Below are 25,874 nucleotides of genomic sequence, written 5' to 3'. Positions count from 1 at the left end.
ATCAGTTCTCACCACACAACGACGTCTCATCTTTGCTCCTTGAATGTCGATATGTAATGGTATGGAGTTATTGAAACTTCCTACGTGTAAAAAAGACTAGAAATTGAATGTTTATTTTTCATTGAATGTTTACATAAAGTTGCACTGGGTGCCTTTAACATAACCTCTGATTTAATTGATGATATAGTATCTCCTTTCCCCAATGGAACGTGAATATCTGTTTGGTCTAATTCCAGTGCTTTTTTAGCTAATTTATCAGCAATTTCATTGCCATAAATTCTATAGTGGGCTGGAATCCAACAGAACTGAATAACTAATCCAAGGCTTACATTATTTAAAAGAAGATGCTTTACCTCTATTACCAAATCTTCACGTAGGCTATTGAATTATCTGTTGTAAACTTTGTAGACCTGCCATAGAATCAGTAGGCCTACATATAACTGATCTAAGAGGTTTAGTATCTACCACCCATCTAAGAGCGGTTATTATTGCAATCATCTCTATTGAGTCTACTGATAAAAAGTCACTCACTCTATATCCATATCGTTTTTCAAATTATGGAATAAATATATACAAATACGACATTGCCCTTTGGGATCTTTAAAACCATCTCTAAATATTTTCAGATAACGGCAACTCCTACGGAAGTCGAGATGGGTCTATGAAAGCGAACGCAAATGCTTATTGGAAGTTTTCTTTATCATTTTAATCATGATTCAAAAACACCTTTTCATGTAATGACAAATATAAAAAAAAATTGCCGTTTAAAATGCATATCGATGTTGACCACTTTATTGCGAGGGCAAATTTTGGAAAATGAATATGTGAATATGATGATTGTATTTTCTTTACATTCTATTGTGAATCCAAAATTCGTTCATATAGTGATAAATAAGAATCATAAGTGCATTAGTTGAATTTCCATTTTTTAAATTGCATTTTCTTTTGACAATTGTCCCAAAAATGCTTCCATACTAAATACCGTAGTCTCGTCAAACGGGAATTACGAGCAAGATATGCGATGTAGATCAAATACACGGAAGAGATTATTTGAGATTATTAAGAGATTACTCTCTCCACCTCCAGACCACCTCCAGACCACAGCCTCAGTTAATGTCGGGGTCACCTCAGTTGACCAGCAGAAGACCCGCTTAATGCATAAAGTGATGCAAGGTCCTAAATCCAACGCAACTTCTGAACTGCAGGCAGGGGGTAAACACACATGGAATTGTGGATTTGTGTAGTGTAGTCGCTGCAGAAGATGGCTACTCAAAGGAATGGATTTAAAAAAGAAAGTTTCATCTTATCAGTGGACGTAGGAACAACCACAATAAGATGTAATGTATTTGACAAGGGTGCCAAGATCCGCGGGACGTGCAGCAGCAAAGTGAATTATTTCCCTTCTTCCATGCTATTTATCCATGCAACTAAATCGCCTTGCAGAAAAACCGAGACTAATTTGTGTTTTCCAGGTTGTCTTGTTGTATCCAGAACCAGGCTTGGTGGAATTGGATCCAGAGGAACTATTTAATGGATTTATAGCGGTCGTCAAGGGGGCTGTACAAGGTAACACTGGCTATCGACTTTGTACAGCTTTGTTCCACATGTAATTCAATACACCGAATCTAAGTTGCTTGTTATACTCGTTTTGCCTCTGTGGATATGACACACACACACACACACACACACACACACACACACACACACACACACACACACACACACACACACACACACACACACACACACACACACACACACACACACACACACACACACACACACACACACACACACACAAACAAACCACAAACAGATGCCGGTGTGAAGATGAGCCAGATCGTGTCACTGGGCATAGCCACTCAAAGAGGGACATTCACGACATGGGATAGGTAAACAGATAAACTTTCTTATCGCTATGGGTTAATTGGCCTACATTGATGATGATTATGTGTCAGCAATGACCATGTTACACAACTTGCTAATACATGTGTAGTTAAACGATAATTCTATATTATGCATCATGTCAACATATACTGCACCATAATTCCATGCCACTTTAAGACAACAATTGTGTATTTTCCTCCATGTCTTGTGTCTTTCCTGACCACTTGTGTGCGTTCACTACTCCAGAACCACTGGACGTCCTTTTCATAACTTCATCAGTTATCAGGACCTCAGGGCCATTGAAAGTGTGACTTCTTGGAACGGCTCCTACACCATGAAGGTGAGCGCACAAGTTTCATGATTCTCTTTATTGGCCTTCAATTTATAGTAGGAACTGGTAGAGCATTCTATCAACATTGCCAGGGTTATGGATTCAATTCCCACTTGGGCTATCCATCATGAGTATGTAGGTATGCACTCATGGTAAGAGGCTTTGGATTAAAATGTCCACTCCAAATGGCATATGGGATAATATCTGTTGAATTTATGTCACTCTAAATCTGCTGTTGAAGGACTCATATTGGTAAGTGGTGGTCATTTGGTTATTGCAGTGTCTGGCGGTTCTCCCGCCGTCTCTCCGCAGGCGGTCCAGGGGGCGATGAGGTTGCTCTACCTGGTGTCCAGACAGAAGCGGTTCCTGGCCGGCAGCGTTCTGGTGTTCTCCCCCCAGCAAGTCACCTTCCGCCTGCTCTGGGCCCTCACACACTGCACACAGGTCTGTGGCACGCGTCTGTTGGCTGCAACTCCGGACTCGGGCTGTGAACTTTGTTGTGGATCTGGAGACGTGAGCCAGTAGTCTGTTGGTCACCCAGTCCCTGAGTTAGCAGTGCTTGATACGCAACATAGCAGCCGTTTGTGAACCAGCGAATGAATCATCATTAGGTTAGGAGTGCTACTACCATTACAATCTACTAATAGTAATACAACGTTATCTATATCATACTATTGCATTGATTTAATTTGATAAACTGAGCATTATGGCGACACATTAGTGCCATAAATCACTAATGTGATAAAAGATGCATTTGGGCGTATTATATAATTCCACACGCGTAGATATTAACTGCGAGTGCGCAAATGATCTCTGCGTGCGCAAAACAGCCTCTCGCGCGCGCAAATTACCTCAGCGCGCGCAAAACAGCCTCTCGCGCGCGCAAATTACCTCAGCGGGCGCAAAACCTCTCGCGAAAGGTGTTTTTACGCTCGCTCAAATTTAATTTTGGCACTATGGGGGAGGGAACCAAGGCAGGGCGGGCTTTCCTATGATTGGCCGTTTCTGATGCGCGATATTTGATTGACAGCCCTCCTCTCATTCAATTCTGAATTGTACAGTAAATGGCTGAAACGATAGTTACTTATGCTGCTATCCATTTTGATGGTAGGCTGGTACGAACGACCAGCTTCAGCGAGAACGTGACGTATTTCCCTTGCTCCAGCCTTCCAGTTTGCTATTTGTGTCCGACGAGTTTAAAGGCACCCAGTGCAACTTTATGTAAACATTCAATGAAAAATAAACATTCAGTCTTTTTTACACGTAGTAAGTTTCAATAACTCCATACCATTACATATCGACATTCAAGGAGCAAAGATGAGACGTCGTTGTGTGGTGAGAACTGATACAAAATCGATAACAACAACAATGCCGGTATGTAATGGTATGGAGTTATTGAAACTTACTACGTGTAAAAAAGACTAGAAATTTAATGTTTATTTTTAAGCCTCGAAAGTTGCACTGGGTGCCTTTTAAGAAGAAAACTATTTTGGAAAAAAGAAATAATCAAGTGTATAATGGTTGCCAGCCTTTACAGAAACATTAACATTGCAAGCCTTTTACATTGCAATAATATTTTGCCATTTTCGCCAATTTTTATTTCAACAAGTGCTGTCGTGTTTCTGTCGAGCCACGAGGGGTAGTAGCGGGCTAGTCATCATTAGCAACATAGCCTCTTTGGCAAACCAGCTTGAAAACACAACTTTACATTGAATTTCACGCAAAGCAAGACCATAAATTGGTGACCGGATTAAAGCAGTAATAAAAAGTGTGTAAGAGGATTTAAAATCGACATTACAACCCCCAACGTGGTACAAATACAAAGAAAATACAGCTCGATCCCCATTGACTATGGGCGCAGCCATCTTGTTTGCTAGTTGTACAGATCTGCTCGCTCTACTTTGAAAGCGACGAGATACTACGACCGAAAGGGGGCGTGCCTCAGTGAAATGCCGCAAGAAAGCTGGGAGATTGGCGACTTTACCACTTCGTACATCCAAATGGATAGCAGCATTATTGTAACTCTAGATTCTATGAGTATAGGCACAGCCTTAAGGCTATCGCTATTGGGTTATCCCTAGGCGTGAGCCGTAGCACTGAACATTTTGTAATCCCCGACCACCAACAGCGTGGGCCTCAATTACGTCCGCGTGCGGCGTGCCCCAACGACATCCGCATTTCGCAGATATAGTCGGGCGCCAGCGGACGTTCTGCTCCCAATAAACAGCTTTTCTTCAGCTATTTAAAGGACAATGAGGCCGACACTTAAAAGGCTGCGCCTATACTCATAGAATCTGGAGTTACAATACGTAACTATCGTTTCAGCCATTTACTGTACAATTCAGAATTGAATGAGAGGAGGGCTGTCGTCAAATATCACGCTTCAGAAACGGCCAATCATAGGAAAGCCCGCCCTGCCTTGGTTCCCTCCCCCATAGTGCCAAAATTAAATTTGAGCGAGAGCGTAAAAACAACTTTCGCGAGAGGTTTTGCGCGCGTTGAGGTAATTTGCGCGAGCGAGAGGCTGTTTTGCGCGCGCTGTGGTAATTTGCGCGCGCGAGAGGCTGTTTTGTGCTCGCAGAGATCATTTGCGCGCTCGCAGTTAATATCTACGCGTGTGGAATAATATAATACGCCCAAATGCATATTTTATCACGTCAGTGAATTATGGCACTAATGTGTCGCCATAGAGCATGATCATGGCAAGACACACTGGCCGCATTTACCAAGCGTCTCCAATGACGCAATGAAAGCACATGACTTTGAGGGGGAAGTTTTACATTGTCACAAAGATCAAATGATGGGGAATAAAGAATCCAACGGTGATCCCAAAGATGGAGTTCCCCCAACTTCTGCACTTCAGCCCCGCCCACCGCAGAGTGTAATTTCACAACTGTTACGGAAGTAGCGTTTGAGCACAAACGAGCACACCCCATCAAGTCGCAGGGTGTGAGTCAGACATGGTCAGTCATGTCTCTATAGAGCCGGGTGGTATCGTGGCCCTGGTATGGACTGACCTGGACGTGGGGTCAGACCTATTATATACAGTAGACCTGCAAACGCTAACCATTTAACAACCTTCAATCGGAGAAGAAGGGAGCTATCTCTAGGTGCAAGGATTGGTAATAAAAATACTTACAAGCCATTAATGGCGTTGAGAGGTTTATATATTTCTGACATTATTATAAGGCTTCATTTTCCAACAACAATATATATTATGCTAGACTCACACTATACATGGAGTGTCAGACCCTCATAAGTTGACATGACAGATGGTTTCATTCAAGTTAGTCATTAGGTGGGCGAAAGAGGCTACAGCGAAAGAGTACGATTTGGTATCATTAGCTTGTCAGCTTCTTCAGAATTCCTCCCACATGACGTGTCCATGATGTGCCTCATGGAGTGTCTCATGGCGTGTCTCATGGCGTGTCTTGTAACGTGTCTCATGGCGTGTCTCAAGGCGTGTCTTGTAACGTGTCTCATGGCGTGTCTCAAGGCGTGTCTCATGGCGTGTCTCGTAACGTGTCTCATGGCGTACCTCATGGAGTGTCTCATGGCGTACCTCATGGAGTGTCTCGTAACGTGTCTCGTGACGTGTCTCGTAATGTGTCTCGTAACGTGTCTCATGGTGTGTCCCATGACGTGCCTCATGGTGTGTCTCATGGTGTGTCTCGTGGCGTGTCTCAAGGCGTGTCTCATGGTGCGTCTCATGGTGCGTCTCATGGCGTGTCTCATGCCGTGTCTCAAGGCGTGTCTCATGCCGTGTCTCATGCCGTGTCTCATGCCGTGTCTCATGCCGTGTCTCATGCCGTGTCTCATGCCGTGTCTCATGACCTTCTGCTTCCAGCTCCGCCAGGCCGTGGCCGAGGACACCTGCTGCTTCGGGACCATTGACACGTGGCTTCTTTTCAAGCTCACCAAGGGTACATTCGCCTTTACTCTCAGTACTTACCCAACCCTTTCTTATCGAAACCAAGTGAGTGTGAGTGCACAAAGCCTACAAACTAAGCTGTTCATATGTCTACAATTATTTTTGAGTTGCTAGGAAGCAAGGGTGTTGCTCTTCTCATTTCATGCAGATGTTGTGTGTTATATTCTGTTCATTGAAAGTCATTTGGGAGAACCATGTGCTGTGCTTACCAAATGAGTCCACATCATCGCTTATAGTAGATTGGATTACATGGTACTTTATGTGTGTGTCTGTGTGTGCATGTGTTTGAAGGGTATGCAGGTAAGACTCAAAGGTTTTTGCTCTCTGAACTGCTCCTTTTCTATGCGTCTTTGTTTTCATACTGTACCTGTGATTTTACACCATGTCTGTGTCTTGTATTTCAACACTGTGGCTTGTGTTTTACACTGTCTTTTGTTTCTGACTCCTCAGGTGAAGTCCATGCCACAGACTACTCTAATGCTAGTTCCACTGGGATGTTTGACCCCTACCAGGTGTGTGTGTGTGTGTGTGTGTGTGTGTGTGTGTGTGTGTGTGTGTGTGTGTGTGTGTGTGTGTGTGTGTGTGTGTGTGTGTGTGTGTGTGTGTGTGTGTGTGTGTGTGTGTGTGTGTGTGTGTGTTGTTTACAGAGTAACAGGATGAATATGACTTCACTGTGTGACTATAATTCCTGTGTTTGTAGATGTGCTGGAGTGGCCCACTCTTCTCTATGTTGTCACTGCCATTTTCCATTCTCCCCAAAGTGGAAGATACAATGTGAGTAAGCAGTTTGTATTTAATCATATCTTATAACAATAGTTTGTTACAGCACTGTTGTAAAGCACTTGTCTGTCGTGAGACAAGACTTGTATTTCCTTAGTGTTTTTATATTAAGCTGATATAGTGCGGGCATACATTTAAATTAAGGGCATTTAGCAGATGCTTTTGTCCAAAGCGACTTACAATAAGTACATTTGTCAGAAGGATGTCGGTGCAGTAAGGATGTTCATAGAACAAAGTGTCAAGCAACAACAATCGCTCAGTTAACCCTTTCCCCATATACAACAAAGATAGCTAGGATAAGATGCTACAAATCGAAGTACGTTTACATTAAGTACCAGGACGTACAACATACAATTAGTAGGAGGAGTGGGAGGGCGGGGCTACGCAGAGTCTCGGTGGCGTGGTCTATGTCCTACTGAAGCATCACCGTAGAAATCAAGAACACAGGTTGCTTCTAGCTAGACCGGCAAAGCCCTTCTTGTGGGCAGTATATTATTTTAACACAATTTTTTGAAGATTGAAGGTAAAAAGTGAAAGTCGATCAGCAGATACAATTGTGTGTGTCCCTTCTATCCGTACAGCCATAGCTTTGGATCAACACACTCCTCTATATTCGGAGTCTCCATACCCATAATGGCTCTGGTGAGTCATATTTTGGACCTGAACGTGTAAATCCAATGTTGTGATTCAATGTTGTGAGTTAAATCAGGCCACTTCCTGGTAAAAATACATGTTTAAATACCTCAGATATGCTGACTGAAAGTTTGTCTGTTATGTCTGGAATTCATTGAAATATTTAGCCTTTTGTGGAAAAAACCAAACAAGTACTGAGAAACCCCTGACCCAGATTGCTGCTGTTTGGCACGTCCTGTTAATAATAAACCGTCCTGTAAACTGAACTCCTCCTGTTATTCATCACCTCTCAACTTTGCAAAGGCGACCAAAAGTGAAGAATATACTGTGGTAACTCGGTTCGGTAGAGGGGCTCAGAGTAAGGACCAGGCAGGGTGTGAGGGTCCAAAGCCTCAAACGGCGGTTTATTACACTCGGTTTCCAATAGCCACACAAGCGCATGCTGCACATCAAAGTCGGGGGGTTGCTCGAGTCGTGGTCCACGTGTCCGCCGTGCGGCTCACTATACGGTGTCTCGATCCTCTGCGTCGTCCTCTCTTCCACTCGACTCCTCCCGATCTGTCGTTTGGTGGCCTCCTTTTAACCCCTGGGTGCCTCCTGCCCAGGTGCTCCTCGTTTCCCCGATTGCGGCTCTCGGGAGGTTGGGATTTGTCGCCGGCTGTTGGCCACCGGCGGTATATCCCGGCCTCGACTCTCCCGAACAGGGGGCGTGGCACCGGGGGAATGCCACACACTCCCCCCCTTTGCCTATGCCCCTCCGTGCGCGGGGCCCAGCCCCCGCACGCATCTCGGCGGGACAGAGCGTCGGCGTTGGTGTGTTCCCGCCCCGGCCTGTGCTCCACGGTAAAGGAGAAGGGCTGGAGGGACAGGAACCACCTCGTTATCCGGGCATTCGTGTCCTTGGCGGTGGCCATCCACTTCAGTGGGGCGTGGTCCGTCACCAGGACGAACTGGTGTCCTAGGAGATAGTACGTTAGTTTAGTGACGGCCCACTTAATGGCCAGCGCCTCCTTTTCTACGGTGCTGTAGTTCCGCTCGTGGGGGAGGAGCTTCCGGCTGAGAGAGGTCACCGGATGCTCCTCTCCGTTCCGGACCTGGGATAGGACCCCACCTAGTCCCACCTCGGACGCGTCTGTCTGGAGGGTGAAAGGGAGGTTAAAATCAGGGGTGACCAGCAGCGGCTCCTTACATAGGGCCCCCCGTAGGTCCTCGAAGGCCCTCGTCGCTGCCTCAGTCCAGTGGACCCTATCCGGGAGGGCCTTCCGGGTGAGATCGTTCAGGGGGCAGGCTAGGGTGGCATACCCCGGGATAAAACGCTGATAATACCCCACCAGCCCCAGGAACGATCTCACCTGCTTCTTGGTCTGGGGTTGAGGCCACTCCCGGATAGCCGCCACCTTGTCCTCCTGGGGTCGCACGTTCCCCCTCCCCACCCGGTACCCCAAATAGGCCGTCTCCTCCCGCCCCAACCTGCACTTTGCAGGGTTGGCGGTAAGCCCGGCCGCTCGTAGGCCGTTGAGCACGGCCCGCACGTGCTTGACGTGTTCGTCCCAACTGGCGCTGTGGATGATTATATCATCGATATATGCTGCGGCGTAACTGCTGTGCGGCCTTAGGACCTGGTCCATCATCCGCTGGAACGTAGCGGGGGCCCCGTGGACACCAAAGGGCAGGACAGTGTACTGAAACAGGCCCCCCGGCGTCGCGAAGGCCGTCTTCTCCCGGGACGACGGGGCCAGGGGGACCTGCCAGTACCCCTTGGTTAGGTCCAGCGTGGACAGGTACCGGGCCGGTCCCAGCCGCTCGATCAGCTCGTCTACTCTAGGCATGGGGTAGGAGTCAAAGTCAGACACTTCATTCAACCGGCGGAAGTCATTACAGAACCGGTGGGTCCCGTCCGGCTTGGGCACCAGCCCGATAGGGCTAGCCCAGGCGCTACGGGATTCCTCAATTACCCCCAGTTTCAGCATCCGCTCCACCTCGGCTCGGATGGCGTTGCGCCGGGACTCGGGTACCCGGTAGGGCGGGATCCGAACCGTCACCCCCGGAGCGGTCCGGATCTCATGGGAGATCACCGAGGTCCGCCCCGGCACGTCCGAAAACACGTCCCGGCTCTGCAGCACCAGCTCCCCTAGTTCCTGTCTCTGTGCGGGGCTGAGGTCGGTCCCCATCGGGACGTCAGGGATCGCGGGCCGAGCCATCAAGGCCATGGGGGCCCGTAGGGGAGGGTCGTCCTCACCCCGCCACTGTTTTAACAGATTCACATGATAAACCTGGGTGGGCTTGCGTCTCCCGGGTTGCCTCACCTTGTAGTTAACGGGCCTCTACTACCTCGTACGGGCCCTGCCATTTCGCGAGAAACTTGCACTCGCTGGTTGGAACCAGCACTAAGACCCGGTCGCCCGGTCGGAAGTTCCGCACGCGCGCCCCCCTGTTATACACGCGCGCTTGGGCCTGCTGAGCACGGGCGAGGTGGTCTCGGACTATGGGCCAGACCTTGGCCATTCGGTCCCTGACGAGCTCCACATGCTCGATGGTGGTCCTGTGTGGAGAGGGATGACTCTCCCACGCCTCCTTCGCCAGGTCCAGTATTCCACGGGGTCTCCTCCCATAAAGGAGTTCGAAGGGCGAGAACCCCGTGGAAGCCTGGGGCACCTCACGAATGGCGAAGAGGACGTGGGGAAGCAACTGGTCCCAGTTCTTCCCGTCCGCCTCGATACTCTTTTTGAGCATCCGTTTGATGGTCTGGTTAAACCGCTCGACTAGCCCGTCCGTCTGCGGGTGATATACCGAGGTCCGGAGCTGGGAGACCTGTAACAGTTTCAGCAGCTCCTTGACTACGCGGGACATGAAACACGAGCCTTGATCGGTGAGGATCTCCTTTGGGAGCCCCACCCGGCTAAAGAGTAATACTAGCTCTCGGGCTACCGCCTTGCTAGTCGCCGCACGCAGTGGGAGGGCCTCGGGGTATCGGGTCGCATAATCTAATATGACGAGGAGATAACGATGTCCCCGGCTCGTCCTGGGGAGGGGTCCTACGATGTCCAGCGCTATTCTCTCGAAGGGAGTCTCAATAATGGGCATCGGAATGAGCGGACTCCGCTCCACTGCCCGCGGGGCTACGCGCTGGCAGTCGGGACACTCCTGGCAGTAACGCGCTACATCTCTACGCACCCCGGGCCAATAGAACCGCGCCACCACCCGCTCTCGCGTTTTGTCCATGCCCAGATGTGCGCCGAGCAAATGTGTGTGGGCCATGAACAAAACCTTAGACACGTACGGTCGCGGTACCACCAGTTGTTGTACTACCTCCCCCTCGCGTACGTCGACCCTGTACAGCAACCCCCGCTGAGTGCAGAAGTGGGGGTGGGTCAGGTGGCTCACTGAGTCCCTCACCTGACCGTCGTGGGCGACCACATGTCCCCACGCGTGCCGCAGGGCATCGTCCCGATGCTGGGCCGTAGCGAACTGTCCCGGTCGGGCCGAGTTCTCCCCCCCCGCCTGGGCGAAGTCCGATAGCTCAGTTAGGGGGGAGCTCTCGGGCTCCTCGGGGGTGTTCCCCCTCTCGGAGGCGGTAACGGTGTCGGAGCTGGGCCCCGCTCCGTCTCCCGGTCCCGGTCGCACCTGGTCCCCGGTAGATCGGGGCGGGCTTCCCGGCGCCGACGGTCCCTCTCCTCCGGAACCCGGCTCGTCGTCCGTCTCGGTCCGCGCGGCGGTCGGTTGGCGGGTCGCTCCCAGGGCTGGTCCGGGGTCGGCGGCGGTCGTCGGGACGGGTCCGGTCTCCGACCCGGACTCTCGCGTCGGCGGGCGCCTTGCCCCTCGCTGGGCCGGGCGTCCGCTTCGGCCGGCCGGACGGTGCAGCTCCCGTCCCCCTCGGTTCCCCCTCATGGGGCTCCAAAAGCGGGTGAAGATGGGGCAGTCCCGGCCGATCAGGAACGGCACCGGAAGGGTCGGTACTCTCCCGGCCCGGGCGACGAAGACCCCCTGTGGTGTGCGTACTACCACGTGGCAGGTTTCGTACGTCCGGGTGTCGCCGTGTACGCAGGAGACCTGCATCGGGGTTCCCGGTCTGCCCCCGGCTAGGTCGGCCCTCACCAGGGTCACGGCACTCCCCGTGTCCACCAGAGCATGGGTGTCCTGGTGCATCACCTTGATGGGGACGGTGGGGGAGTCTTTGACGCTCTGTGTCCAGCAGGTCGCCAGCATACAGGTGGGGCGGTCTCTCGGGGCGGTGCACGCGGAAGGCATGGGGACGTCCTGTCGGTCGGGACAGTCCCGGACCAGGTGTCCCCGTTGTCCGCAGTGGTAGCAGCGCCGGGTCTCGGGTTCCCCTCGTTCTCGGGGCGGGGTGGACGGCCGGGTCCTCGACGGCGGTATTGGAGTCTCTCTCCGGGTGGCCCGGGGGCTGGGTCTCGGGCCCGCCGCCAGCCGCTGGGCCACCTGCCAGTTCTCCAGCTGGCGCACGAGGTCGTCCACGGTCTCAGGGTGGTGGTGGGCCAGCACCCTCCGGGCGTCGGGGGGCAGCTGTCGCACGGTGTTGTCCACCACGACCCGATCCACGGGGCTGGGTCCCGCTCCGTCTACCAGCCACCTCCGGGCTAGCCGACATTGGTGGGCCACCTGGGTCCGCACGGGTCCTCGGACGTCGAACGTCCACTCGTGGAAATTGAGGGCCTTCGCAGCAAGGCTATGTCCATAGTAGGCCAAGATGGCCGCCTTGAGTGCGGTATACCGGCCCGCGTCCCCGGGGTTGAGGTCCTGACTCGCCTGCTGGGCGGGCCCGGTTAAAAACGGGGCCACTATATAGGCCCACTGGGCCTCTGGCCACCTCTCCCGGGTTGCCACCTGCTCAAATGTTTCTAGGAAGGCCTCGACATCGTCGTCGGGTCCTAGCTTTGTGAGCCGACTCGTCGGGGCGGTGGTCGGCGGGTCGCGGGTGGCCTGCTGGGTCAGGCGGAGCACCGCCTCCGTCAGCAGGGCCAGGCTGGGGTCCGACTCTCTCGGGCCGGCTGGTCCTGCGGCTGTCCCGGGGTTCTGCATCTACGTCCGCGGGTATTCACCTCCGCGAACGGAGGAACCGCACCGGAAAAACCAAAAAAAAAATCCAAAAACGAAGGGCCACTGCCAAAACGCGGGGAGGGGTCCTTACCGGGAGCCGTACGTGGACCGAGTTGCCCGCATCCTCCACCATATGTGGTAACTCGGTTCGGTAGAGGGGCTCAGAGTAAGGACCAGGCAGGGTGTGAGGGTCCAAAGCCTCAAACGGCGGTTTATTACACTCGGTTTCCAATAGCCACACAAGCGCATGCTGCACATCAAAGTCGGGGGGTTGCTCGAGTCGTGGTCCACGTGTCCGCCGTGCGGCTCACTATACGGTGTCTCGATCCTCTGCGTCGTCCTCTCTTCCACTCGACTCTCCTCGATCTGTCGTTTGGTGGCCTCCTTTTAACACCTGGGTGCCTCCTGCCCAGGTGCTCCTCGTTTCCCCGATTGCGGCTCTCGGGAGGTTGGGATTTGTCGCCGGCTGTTGGCCACCGGCGGTATATCCCGGCCTCGACTCTCCCGAACAGGGGGCGTGGCACCGGGGGAATGCCACAATACTTTTTGGTACTTTTTTTCTTTTACTACTTTTACTCAGTTTTAAATGAATACTGCAAATGAAAGAACTATGTATTTGTATGTGTATTGTTGTTTTTACTTGTATACAATTAGGGCCTGGATAATAAATTGCATGGATTAAAAAAAATGATCACGGATTCCTATTGTGTTAGATTGCCGACCAGCAGGCGGCCATGTATGGTGAGTGTTGCTTTGATGTGGGCAATGTCAACATCACCATGGGAACAGGCGCCTTCGTCGACATCAACACCGGCAGCAAACCACATACACCGGTAGCAGGTAACGTCACATAAGATGGAAACGAAACAGAAATAATGTATAAATATAGTTATCTCAAGGTGTGTGTGTGTGTGTGTGTGTGTGTGTGTGTGTGTGTGTGTGTGTGTGTGTGTGTGTGTGTGTGTGTGTGTGTGTGTGTGTGTGTGTGTGTGTGTGTGTGTGTGTGTGTGTGTGTGTGTGTGCTCGCGCGCGCGCGCGCGACTCTGCTAGGGCTGTATCCGTTGGTGGGGTGGAAGATAGGAGAGGAGGTTGTGTACTTGGCGGAGGGCAACGCGGCCGACACGGGCACCGCCATCAAATGGGCTCAGGGCCTGGGTGAGTACCATCACTGGTGTGTTGGGGGTGACTGACAACACGGGCAGGATGGGCGGGAGCTGCCAGGGTTTTGTCTCAACCCCTTGGCGTAAAAGCCCTGGGTTCCACTCTACACGATCTCATCAGTGTGCGTACAAACGACACAATTTGACCCTTCAAACTGCGTGCAGTCCAATTTTGCATGCAGTTCATACGCCAATCCTTCCCACTGACCTCTGCAGAGAGCAGATGTGTCCAAGTACCACAGATCACCGAGAACGGTCATTATGTCACCAGCAGGCAAGCGTCATCAAATGCTCCATTGAACCACAAGCCGCTGCTAGAAATTAATCTAAATTCGTAAACACGAGATGGACACTTGGCCGTTTCAACCGGGGGGGACCTCGGGATCACTCTGTGACATCTTGAGTCTCTCGGTTAATTGGTTGACCAACTAGGTAGTGATCAACTAGGTTCTGATCCACTAGGTTCTGATCCACTAGGTTCTGACCTAACGTGCTGACCTGTTCTTACATTGTGTAACGTTAATGTTCCTCATGACAGCGTCCCGCTCCTATCACAGGAACCAAGAATGAATTATTTTGGGGTTGTTCAGAACATTGTGTTCATATTACTTGTTCATGTATTAAATACAGGATATATGCTTGAAGAAATTAAATCATGGCCATAGGTCGTAAACAAGCACTTATGGATTTATACAATAACTGGGGGTGGTCACCGTGTATTCCGAACAAAAATGTAGCTCATTGTTTTCCCATGTTGGAATTCTTGTTGTGTAATAATCATTTTGGATATTTCCTAAATGGAATATCGCCTACCCCTATTTAAAACCCCTCAAAACACAACATCTGCATGTAAAACAAGCAGTTAACCAACAGATAAACATAATATGCAATCACTGAACAAAGATTATGACTATGAAGGGCTAATTTTCTCGCATTTCAATGCGGGAAAAATCATAATATTGCAATTTGAACTGAACAGAATAAAATGAATCTCAGCCATGTTTGTTTTTCAGCAAAAGCAGCGTCCATATCAACGATAAAAAAATTTAATTCAAGCATTTTTCTGGACCTGAAGGAATAACCGTTCTTAATACCTAACAAGCGAAACGTTATAAAAATCACAGAACACACAACAATTTGCACATTTCTGTTCAATCGATACCTGGTATTCGGTCGATTCTGCTCTCCACAGAAGTCATATGGAAGGATCGGTTTATCAACTGCACGCAGGTTTGGACTTTTGGGCAGCATTGCACGTGGTTTGAAAGTGTCCAATCTTATTAAAGGGATGGGGCCCCACATGTCAGCACAGACTACCTGGGAGGCCTTCTTGGGCAAGACGCCCCGAACACTATCTCCAGTGTTTGTCTCTTTTGGATAGCAGTCCACTAAAGGACTAGACTGTAGGGTGGTTTAAGAAGGCTGTCTGGAAGCTCCAAACCTTTTCTCTATTGTTAATCTCTTTGGGTAACAGTCCACTCAATGACCTGGCGGTAAGGTGGCGGTAAGGTGACAGAAAGGAGATTTAATAGGCGGAGTGTGAGAGGCTGACAGCTCGGTGATGTGGTTCCAGAGCTGTTCTCTGATGTCCAGGAGACCAGCGCCATGGCTTACAGCGTGGCCAACTCTGACGGGGTGTGCTTCGTACCGTCCTTCAGCGGCTTACAGGTGTGTGTGTGTGTGTGTGTGTGTGTGTGTGTGTGATGATTGCTAAGGCAATTATATGCCATTTATATGACTATCAACATCACAAGACTGATCAGGGTTATCTTGCGGGTTTTTTGTTTTCAGTTTCATCTAACAACATCACACTGATAACTATATATCGAGTGCAAATATAATTTATCAGAAACAGAACTGTCTTAAGTCATTTTCATCAATTGAACTGTGAAAAGATGCTGTCCATTAGTGCCCTTGTATTCGTCTGAGTTTTTCATGTTGTCTCTTATTTTAGTTTCTTTAACATGGTCTTGTTGTCTCTTCCCTTTCTGCTCCGTGTTGTGTGGTCGCCTGTGTAAGTCTGTTTTCTGTCGATCATGTACAATACCTAATCCTAGCATGCACTGATGTGTGCACATGTTGATGTAATAATAGTACAACCGTCTTGTATAGAGCATTTGTAGGTCCCAATGCGCTTCACATCAAAAAAAATAAATAAAGTAAAAGGGCTCCCTGTATAGAGGAGGTTACATTTATCTATAGGCGATTGACTTGTGTTTTTCTTTTGGATACATCTTTTTTTCTTTTTTTTTTAAATAACATTCCATCCTCTTGATTGCTACAGGCTCCACTCAATGACCCCACAGCCTGTGCTTCCTTCATGGGTCTCACACCATCCACCAACAAGTGCCACCTGGTCCGAGCCATCCTGGAGTCCGTAGCCTTCAGGTGAATGGTCGTGGCCATGTGCTCTTTGTAAGGCTGTGAGTTGTGGCCTGTACCTAGACTGCTCAGGTTGTTACGGTCTTGGTCGATGGTACTGGGGGGCGGCATGGGGCTCAGGAGGTGGAGCGGGTTGGCTGGAAACGGAAAGGTTGCTAGTTCAATCCCCGACTGAGTGAGCGAGGTGTCCCCGAGCAAGACGCCTCACCCTGACTGCTCCCGACGAGCTGGCTGTCGCCCTGCGTGGTTGACTCCGCCGTCGGTGTGTGAATGTGTGAATGAATGGGTGAATGTTAGGTAACATTGTAAAGTGCTTTGAGTGGCCACTGGTTAGAAAGGCGCTGTATAAATGCAGTCCATTCACCATTTACTTTGTTGTGTTTCAGTGTCCGTCAGCTCTACCAGACCATGCTGAGAGAGACCTGCATTCCCGTCACTAAGATCCGGTACGGCGGACCTTTGGGTCAAACGCGCTTTAAAGAGGCCCCTGGTTTCCATGACCAACACAGCCACACGTCCAACCCACCCCTGCACCACTAGAAAACGAATCACAAATACACAAAGGGCTGTTAAACTACTAATTATCATGATATCGCCCTTTTCCAATCGTGGGTATGGAGCAAAGCTTGTGTGCAGCCCATCTCCGAGCGGCTGCCGGGCGTCCATTTAGAGCAGCTCACCACGGGGGAATCACTAAGTAGTTTCCCCGTGAGGAATGTCTGCTTCCTCTGCTAATGCAATTTCAGTTTTATTGTCAATACATTACGTGCATCATACAAATCCACAGAGCGACGATGTTACAGGCAGACGGACGATACATTATGGGTCTATACGTTGATAGTGATACTGTTACATGCACTACATTAAGACTCCTTAAACGCGCTGTATTTTCTCTTTCTTCTCGTGTGTGTGTGTGTGTGTGTGTGTGTGTGTTTAGTGTGGACGGGGGCGTGTGCACTAATGACTTTGTCATGCAGCTGACCACTGATCTGATTGGTCGGAAGCTGACCAGACCCGTCCACCACGAGATCTCCTGCCTCGGGGCGGCCTTTGTGGCCGGACTGGGAGTGGGTATGTGTCCACTTCAGACGCACACATGTTAATACATGAATACTTGATTCACGTTTCGGACCAACGTCCTACGTTTCCTCATTTTTTAGCCCTTATCCGATAGAGCACAACCATGTCATGAGTGCCAAAGACACGCAGAAAAGCACTGTAGAAAGGGTTAAAATAACTACTTTCCACACTCTTCCAAACCGGCATTCTTGGACCCGTGGAGGTCAGTTTGTGTAACAGGAGAACAATGAGCTCACACTTGTGGCCTTAGTCTGATGAAGGCGAGTTCGGCTTGCTGCTGGGATTTCTGTCCGACTATGCCTGATTTAGTCACTCGGGAAAAGCGACTTACATCACGTAATTAATGGACAGTAAGAGGCATCCGAGCACAACGGTGAATACAACCTGGGTTGCAGACATTGGGGTAGGAAACCAGATCCTTTCGGCTGGAACCTTTCGCCTCGCCCCCACATGACTCTCCACAGTCAAAGCATCAGCACAGTGTTGGCTTTCACCACGATAGTAACGGTGAGACGCGACTTATATGTCGCGTCTCAACGTGTCCACACAAGGATCTGCCGCGGCCTGTGATGCATGCAGGGCGGGAGACACCGGACGGAGAGACTCTGTTGGGTTGGTCCGGCGCTTGGCGTAGCCGGGCTTTGTCCACGGCTAAACAGCTTTTCAAAGTAATGCCTACTCATTTATACTTAATGATCAGAGTCCGGTCCGGTGGCTCTGGCGGAGGCGATGTTTGTAAATGTTAAATGGACTGCATTCATACAGTGCTTTTCCAACCAGCGGCCACTCAAAGCGTTCCATATTGTACAATATTGCCTCACATTCACCCATTCATAAACACATTCATTCACACAACGACGTCAACCATGCAGAGCGACAGCCAGCTCAGCCCAAGTAGCGGGCGCACACACGGCATTCCATCCAGCACCGGAGTAGCACTCACCGAGATGAGCCACATAAGCACGCGCAAATGCACGCGCAAATGCACGCGCACGCACGCGCACGCACGCACACACACACACACACACACACACACACACACACACACACACACACACACACACACACACACACACACACACACACACACACACACACACACACACACACACACACACACACACACACACACACACACACACACACACACACACACACACACACACGTACGTTAGCGCTGCCTGCACAATGACTCTGAAATTTGCATTGGCTTTGCCCACACAGATGGCAGACTGCCTTAAAGTCGCCCTCTCTAATGGCGTCCTCTGTCCCGGCAGGATTCTGGAAGGACCAGGAGGAGCTGAAGCGGCTCCACACCACTGACCAGATTTTCGTGCCCCGGCAGGCGGCCCGGTGCGGCACCGAGCTGGGGGTGGTGAGTGCGGAGTACGAGGCGGTCCTCCGGAGCTGGGAGAAGGCCCTGCAGCGCTCAATGGGCTGGTACAGCAGCAGGGCATGACCGCCAGGGCCACGCCGCAGTGCTCTTCATACACGCTGCACGGGAGCATGAAGCTCAAAAGAGCCGTTCTAGGAGCCATTCACACCGACAACCACACTGGACATGTTTGTGGAAGCTTTCGTAAAGGTTACCATGATCATACCCCCGTTTCATATCAATTAGCTTGTCTCTGGTGGCAACTACATTTCTGTTGAGGCCTTGGAGTGGTTTACCGACATCACTCTCTCTCTCTCTCGCGCGCTCGCGCTCTCGCTCGCTCGCTCGCTCTTCAGAGACCATTATGCCGACTTCTTTTCAATGATTGGTTTGTGGGCAGATTTTTTCAGCACTTGCCACCGCAGTCTTTTGATTCCGAGTGGTGGAGACGATCCATTTAGTGCACCAGTTGTTCTAATTAAACGATCGGAAAATATGAAGATCATCTTAGATTACCCAGGAATTGCGGTGGGGTGAAACTGGGCCCACAGGTCAGAGCTGCGGAGAGTCAAAGAATGTCCTTTTTCCAGTTTGTCAAACTGTTCATTTATTAGCAATTAAATGGGTTTAATGCCTGACTAATCCTATACATAGTCCCTTTAATACTTCCTTATAAGAAAATGTGCAAAGCTATTACATTTATTTTTTGGGTTTTTATAAAAGGACAAAAAGAACATATTGAGCGATATAGTCGACGGCAGACGTCTGTCAGGACTGCACAGAATTCTTTATGTATCGTACCACTTAATAATTGTATCACCCAAATTGTATCATTTTAGCAGGAGTACTGCCTGTAACTGAATAGTATGAATCATAGTTGTTATTGGCGTAATCCATTCTTGCTAATGTATTCTGAGAGGGGGGGGGGGGGGTGACACCCAGCTCAATAAATTCTGGGTTCACCCTATCTAGGGTTATCTAGGGTTACCCTAACCCTCCCCAGTGTCCATTAAAAACATGTTTTCTGTGATACACAATGTGCGGGTGTAAACTGAACTCTGAAAGATCGAACCACTGTCAGTTTCTAGGTTGCTTCCTTCAGAATTGTAATTTGCCTGTGTGCGTGTTTGAAAGAGAAAAAACAAATATGCAATATAACTGTATATGGCCTTCCAACTGTCTAACTGAATTATTTGTTTTGCACATTGTGTAAACTACAAACCTGACTTGAAGTCAATGACCGTGTTTGGGCTGCTATGATGTCACATGTCCTGTCCACACTAGTGCATCTCACACTTGTGCATCTCACACTAGGAATACCTTCATCTATTGCGTTGTATTTACATAATGTATTTCATACCTCAAATTAAATGTAAATAGTTACCTCAATAAAGTATAGGTAGATTATACAGAAGCCATTGGCGGCAGTATTTTCTGTATTTTCCATAGTTATGCATCATACTGTATTTTAAATTACAATACCAAATTGAGATTTGTTTACTTTGTATCGTCATTTCCATACAGTCCACTAGGTGATGCCATTGGCATTCAATTTCATCTCTTAAGTTTCAAAATGGCTTTTTCCTTGTTGTTAAATACATGTTTTTTTGTATACTTGAACTGATTGAATAGTATTTTAAATTAAATATTATCCGGGGGCTCAGTAGTACCACAAGAGCCAAGTATCAGCATACCATACAATACCCTAAAAACGGCCGGATGGTATATATGGGGTGAAAACTGTTTCCAAAAGCTACCCTGTGTACTCCTATGAGGACATAAACACACAGGCTGCTAAGTATTATTGAAATTGGTGCAAAACTATTTGGAGGCAGGCAATTGGAAATCATTTCTAGTGCCGAAGCAGCCCCTCCTCCTGGATAATACAATATCTAATCAAGTTAAGTGATACTGTAATAATATGTGCCATCTTAAATCCTTGAATTAGCATGAACTTATATTGCAGAATTGTTTGTATAATATCCCTGCTTCATGTCAAATATAAGTCGTTTTCAGGTTAAACTCTATTCTGTTGCCATTTTCCAAAATGTTCACTTGGTGTCAGAATGGACATGAGGGCCTGGAGTCCATGCCCAGGCCCCCCCGTCTGGCCTGAGATGATAAGACAGACAAACCCACTAAGGTTCATCTAAAGATCTCCATCCTGATCTTTAACCTGAGTGTTGTGTCACCTATCTTCCTTCTGTTAAATGAAATGGGACATTTCTGTAAATGTGCTATCTGATGTTGTTGACAGTGTTTTGTCCATGTGCCCCTGAGCACACTGCAGATTACAGAGTGAGAGTGCAGTCTAGTTGAACTCAGGATGAAGTTGCCTGTTACATGAGGTTATTGAATACTATAGAGCATTGACCCAGTTCTACCAGGTGAATCTAACATGAGTCACAGAAGCATTCATACTAGAAAGTGATATCAAATGTATTTTTTTATTTTGTTGAGTAACTTTTTTATTGCTTCTTGTGGGACTAAAGGGCTAGTGCATTTAACGTTGTTCTAATGTCAAAGTGTAATTATATTAATTGTTCTTAACGATGGCAATTTCTCTAAAATGATTGGAGAAAAGTAATCACTGACTTGTAGTTTAAAGTTTGGTCTGCGTAATTATCCGTACTAAATTCTTTGTCACTTTGTGTGATTAATAAACTGGAAAAATAAAAAATTATTCGAGTATAAAAATGTCTAAAAGTAATGATACAGAAGTTTAAGTTTGTACTTTGTAGCCTCGTTTACCGGCGCTCAGTGCGCTGCTGCCGCTGGGTGACGTCATAGGCTATCAACGTGACCTTTCACAATTTGCCTGCCTGCAAGATGCGCTTGTTGTTTTAAGAGACGGTACAACGCAGGGTAAGATCACTACAGAGTCAGACACAGACAGTTGTTTCCAAAACCATAAAGTTGATCATGCTAAATAAACTAACAGTTATCTCGTTTTGTAGTGTCATTTTGAAGTATAGGCCTATGTTTGCCAGCAAAAGCTTTTCAACTAGCATCGTTTTAACTGACCTGTGAAAGTGGCTACCACTCGGTTTATTTTCTATAGCCTACCAGCTAGCTATACAGCTAACCTATCTGGGAAACCTTTTGAAATTGCAAAGGGAAAGCATACATCGTTATATTTAATCTGTATACTCTGTAGTAACTACTTGGCCACATGCCATGGCCAAATCCGTTTCATGTCTACTCTGTCTCAGTGTCTCTGGCAGAACGGGGTGAAATTGGTTTTATATTCGACATTCGTCTATTTTCCGGGGAGTGGCGAAGTCACGCCTCTTCCGGTAGGGCTCATGGGACCTATGAGATCGAAAAATATGAATGGGTGTCAATGGAGAGAAAATAATTATTTTCTGGTCCCGGTCTTTATATGCCCTGGATTACACATATGTTGTTTGTGGATTTAAAGGATAATTTTTCATGCAAAGAGTTCGACAGTTTATTGTGCAATTGTTCAGATAAAGGCTGTAGAGAAAACACAACGAGAAAGACTACACGGCTCGTATGTGACGTCACGCTCCCTGCGACTGGCGTGGAGAAGACCGACAATCTTCCCATCGGCATAACTGAAACTCTGCACGTGCCCCGACTTATAATGGTTTTCACCTCTTTCGATGCTTTTATCCTCCCCTTGGAAAAAGCGGTGAAGTGGGGCAGAGAGATCGCCATCTCTGTGCCGAGTTCCAAGGGCGAGTGTGGTGACGTATATCATATGCGTCGAGAGCAGCGAAGAGCTGTAGTTCACAAAGCGGCCTCACATAAAACCTAAAATTATCAGACTTCTTCACGAACATTTTTAGTTTTCTTTGCATGAAAAATTATCATTTAAATCCACAAACAACATATGTGTAATCCAGGGCATATAAAGACCGGGACCAGAAAATAATTATTTTCTCTCCATTGACACCCATTCATTTTTTTCGATCTCATAGGTCCCATGAGCCCTACCGGAAGGGGCGTGACTTCGCCACTCTATAGCGTCAAGTGCTTAGGGACCGTCAAAAAAGTGCAACGTCATTTTTTTAATTCTTAATAACTCACTTGAAATTATTCCTATCAACATCAAACCACTTCTGATGTGTTTATGTACTCGTTTTGTAGTCCCCACTACCCCTTGTTTTAAAGAAAAACTTTTTTAATTGTTTTTAAAAAATGCAAAAGTTTTCAGTGCATGTATTGCATCCATATTTAAGGCTTTATTTTTAATAGCTCACTTCTTCTTATAGATATCAACACCAAACCACTTCTGATGTGTTCATAAACTCATTGTGGAGTTCCCACCACCCTGTGTTTAATAGAAAAACATAAAAAAAATTTTTTAAAGTCATACATATACATTGTGTATAGTTAGGCTAATTCATATTCAAGGCTTTTATTTTGTAATAGCTTAATTGTTTTTATAGATATCAACACCAAACCACTTCTGATGAGTTCATGAACAAACATGTGCCCTTTTTTTAATTTGAGCCCCTGCCCCTCAAAGGGTCTCTGCACGGCCCTGTTCCCATTAATGTATTTGATTTCCACTGCGATGGTTGCCATGGGGACCCATGAATGGATTGATTGAGCACAAGTGAGATCTGTTCTCCCTCATTGTGTGGCCGCGGCGGCGCTCACGCTAATTGAGTCCACAGTAACGGGATTCATTTTCTGTTTTTAGTTTTTGGGACAAACAATGGTAATTATGCGTGTGTGTGAGAGTCAGTTGCAGAAGAGAGAGAGATACAGGATTTTCAGCCTCAAGTCCTTTCAAAGTCCCCCTCCCCCTCTACACACAGGCACTTGGTTTGGTTGTCAAAGCTCTCTTCTCTACCTCTCCCCCCGCTCGCATGTTCTTGCTGAGTCTCTATCGTTCTCTCTTCCCCTCTCTTGCTTGTTCCTGAATTTTAACCTTCTCTCTCTCTCTCTCTCTCTCTCTCTCTCTCTCTCTCTCTCTCTCTCTCTCTCTCTCTCTCTCTCTCTCTCTCTCTCTCTCTCCCCCTCCCTCCCTCCTCTCTCTCTCTCTTACGTGTGTTTAATTTTACCCATGGTCTTAAAATAGACTAGCCTTAACGTCAGTGCCCGCAGTGTGGTGTGTTAGTGTGTGTTTGTAACAGGGGCAATATTGAGTTCCGACATGGCCTGCTTTGCAACCGTCTTCCCCACATCACGATAGCACTGCTATCAGACCTATAGCAGCACCCTTCCTCCTCCCTCTAGACAAACGGTGGTTATGTAACGTCCTTTATCTGTCAATGGCATCGTCTTTGTTAGTGAGTAGTGGCTGTGGCTGTAGTGGCCCTTTGCCATTCGTTTTGGGACATATTTGTTGTGTGGTCTCTCACTCTGACAACACGTATACATTCACGGTAGGCTCTCGCTCGCTCGCTACACTTGGCTTACATTCTTATTTTAGTGATGCTGCGTTGCCATGGCAACGCGGTGAGGGCAGAAAAAAAAAAGAATAAATCCCGGTTCTTGCTGCAAAGGTGTAGCGGTGCTCGCGAGAAGCCACAACTCGCGATAAGTGGATCTCTCGAGGGTTTGGAATCCACCCACTGCGCACCTCCATGGGAATCAATTAATGTACGGGAACATGTTCGCGGCTTTGCATTTCACCTTTTGTCACTAAACTGAGATGCATCCATGCTAAAATGTGAGAACACACATGCCTCGTGTGAATTCATCGGGACATTCATTGGAACGGATTGATAGACAGTTTGAGTGAAATTAAGTGCAAAATGAAACACACCGAATGGGTGCAAGCCTCCACACCTCACACACACCACCGTGGACACATTAAGATCCCCTTCTATCGTTAATAACCACCGTTATTGCCCCGACACTGCGCGAGCTTTATATATAAGGTGCAATAACGCTCTCATCTGCCCGGGTCGCATCTGCTGCCACGCGGCGCTGCTGTATACGTCACCCTTTTTTTCCTCTCCTCTTTTTTCCTTCTTCTTCCTCCTCCTCCTCACACCAGAGCCCCGCTCCTTGATTCTCTACCGCCCACTCTGTCCTCACCACAGACCCAGCCACTCATCGGCACATCGTCTCATCACCACATTGCCCGCTGCGCTTTTCTTTATTTTAAGGAAGGATATTTTAAAAGAGAAGACAATAAGACGGAGCCATCCTCCACCAGTCTTTCCACCATGGCAAGCAACGAAGAGAAACCCGCCGCCGTCGCCCTCACCACCGCCGCAGTGGTCGCCGCGGACAAGGAGAAGAAGTCCAGCTGGAAGGACTCCATCTACAACCCGCGGACCGGCGAGCTGCTGGGACGCACGGCGAGCAGCTGGGGTAAGATCCTGGGACCCACCCGGGGAGGGGAGGGGGGCCGCTCGGTATCACCGTATGAGAGGCCGGCTCTGTTTCGATTGGGACAACGACGAGTCGTCGTTAGTAATCCTCTGTTTTACTAAAAAAAATCATGAATCAATAATATTTTTTACATCATCGCAATTGTATCCCTGCGTGCGTTTGAATATATATATATATTTACAATAAAACCGCACGGCTGATATTTCTAATTCAGAAAAAACATCGGCGTTTATTTTAAGCCAAATTCCTTAATGGATGGCCCACCATAGTGAGATGCATTGTGGTGCATTGTGATCGTCCATGCAGCGATGGAAGATCAGACCCTGCGCCGATTCCCCAACAGCGCCAGAGCGTTAAAACACCAGAAACCAACGCGTAACCAACATGGGGGCACGATCAACGGCTTCGTCTTTCTGGGTTGCATAACTCGAGCAGTCGCGGTTGGCACGGCTTCTCGGTGCCCATGGCGGATACATCTATGGATTTATGTAACGATTCAATGCTTATTCCCTGCAGAGGCCCCTCACCCATAGTCTTTCTGGGGCTCTCAGAATGGGCTAGGCAGGCAGGCCGGCCCCTGTGCTGCGGTTGCAGTGGGATGCTCCATTGCAGTTGCATGGCCGCCAAAATTAGCATTAGCTGTCAAGGTCAAATGGGATTCCCTCTCTTCCTTCCTTCCTCACTCTCTCTCTCTCTCCCCCCTTCTCATCCCTTACAACGCACTGGGCAGGTGCATTGTGGGATACCGTTAGGGAGGGACAAGGGGTAGAGGGGGTACACTGCAGGAAATACTGAGAGGGTCTGCTGTCCCTTTCATGTGAAAATGCCTGGGTGATACAAGCTGCCATTCTGAACCAGATGAACCATTTTGTGGCCAATATGTTGTCAGCGCAGTGTATTTGATGGATGAACCCATAAATCCACTGGATGGACTGATGA

The 25,874-nt window shown here is 48.5% G+C and overlaps 1 protein-coding gene across 3 annotated transcripts; it reads left to right on the top strand.

Moving 5' to 3' along the window:
• The first annotated feature begins 1,066 nt into the window (after positions 1 to 1,066).
• gk5 (glycerol kinase 5) lies at positions 1,067 to 21,258 on the top strand. Of its 3 annotated transcripts, XM_060059686.1 has the most exons (16): positions 1,067 to 1,387; positions 1,473 to 1,566; positions 1,817 to 1,892; positions 2,134 to 2,227; positions 2,531 to 2,662; positions 6,066 to 6,141; positions 6,600 to 6,661; positions 6,850 to 6,923; positions 7,511 to 7,571; positions 13,334 to 13,460; positions 13,671 to 13,775; positions 15,354 to 15,448; positions 16,065 to 16,168; positions 16,549 to 16,608; positions 17,100 to 17,233; positions 18,520 to 21,258. In XM_060059686.1, the coding sequence occupies exons 1-16, from the start codon at positions 1,262 to 1,264 to the stop codon at positions 18,699 to 18,701; spliced, it is 1,602 nt and encodes a 533-aa protein (XP_059915669.1). In that variant the 5' UTR covers positions 1,067 to 1,261; the 3' UTR covers positions 18,702 to 21,258. The 3 variants fall into 3 exon arrangements, with proteins under 3 accessions (XP_059915669.1, XP_059915670.1, XP_059915671.1); XM_060059687.1 differs by lacking the exon at positions 2,531 to 2,662; XM_060059688.1 differs by lacking the exons at positions 1,067 to 1,387; positions 1,817 to 1,892.
• The last annotated feature ends 4,616 nt before the right edge of the window (positions 21,259 to 25,874 follow it).

The sequence above is a fragment of the Gadus macrocephalus genome, chromosome 8 (genome assembly GCF_031168955.1).
Source record: "Gadus macrocephalus chromosome 8, ASM3116895v1".
Taxonomy (NCBI): domain Eukaryota; kingdom Metazoa; phylum Chordata; class Actinopteri; order Gadiformes; family Gadidae; genus Gadus; species Gadus macrocephalus.
Note: the sequence above shows the minus strand (reverse complement) of the source record. Positions and strands in the feature narration are given on the sequence as shown.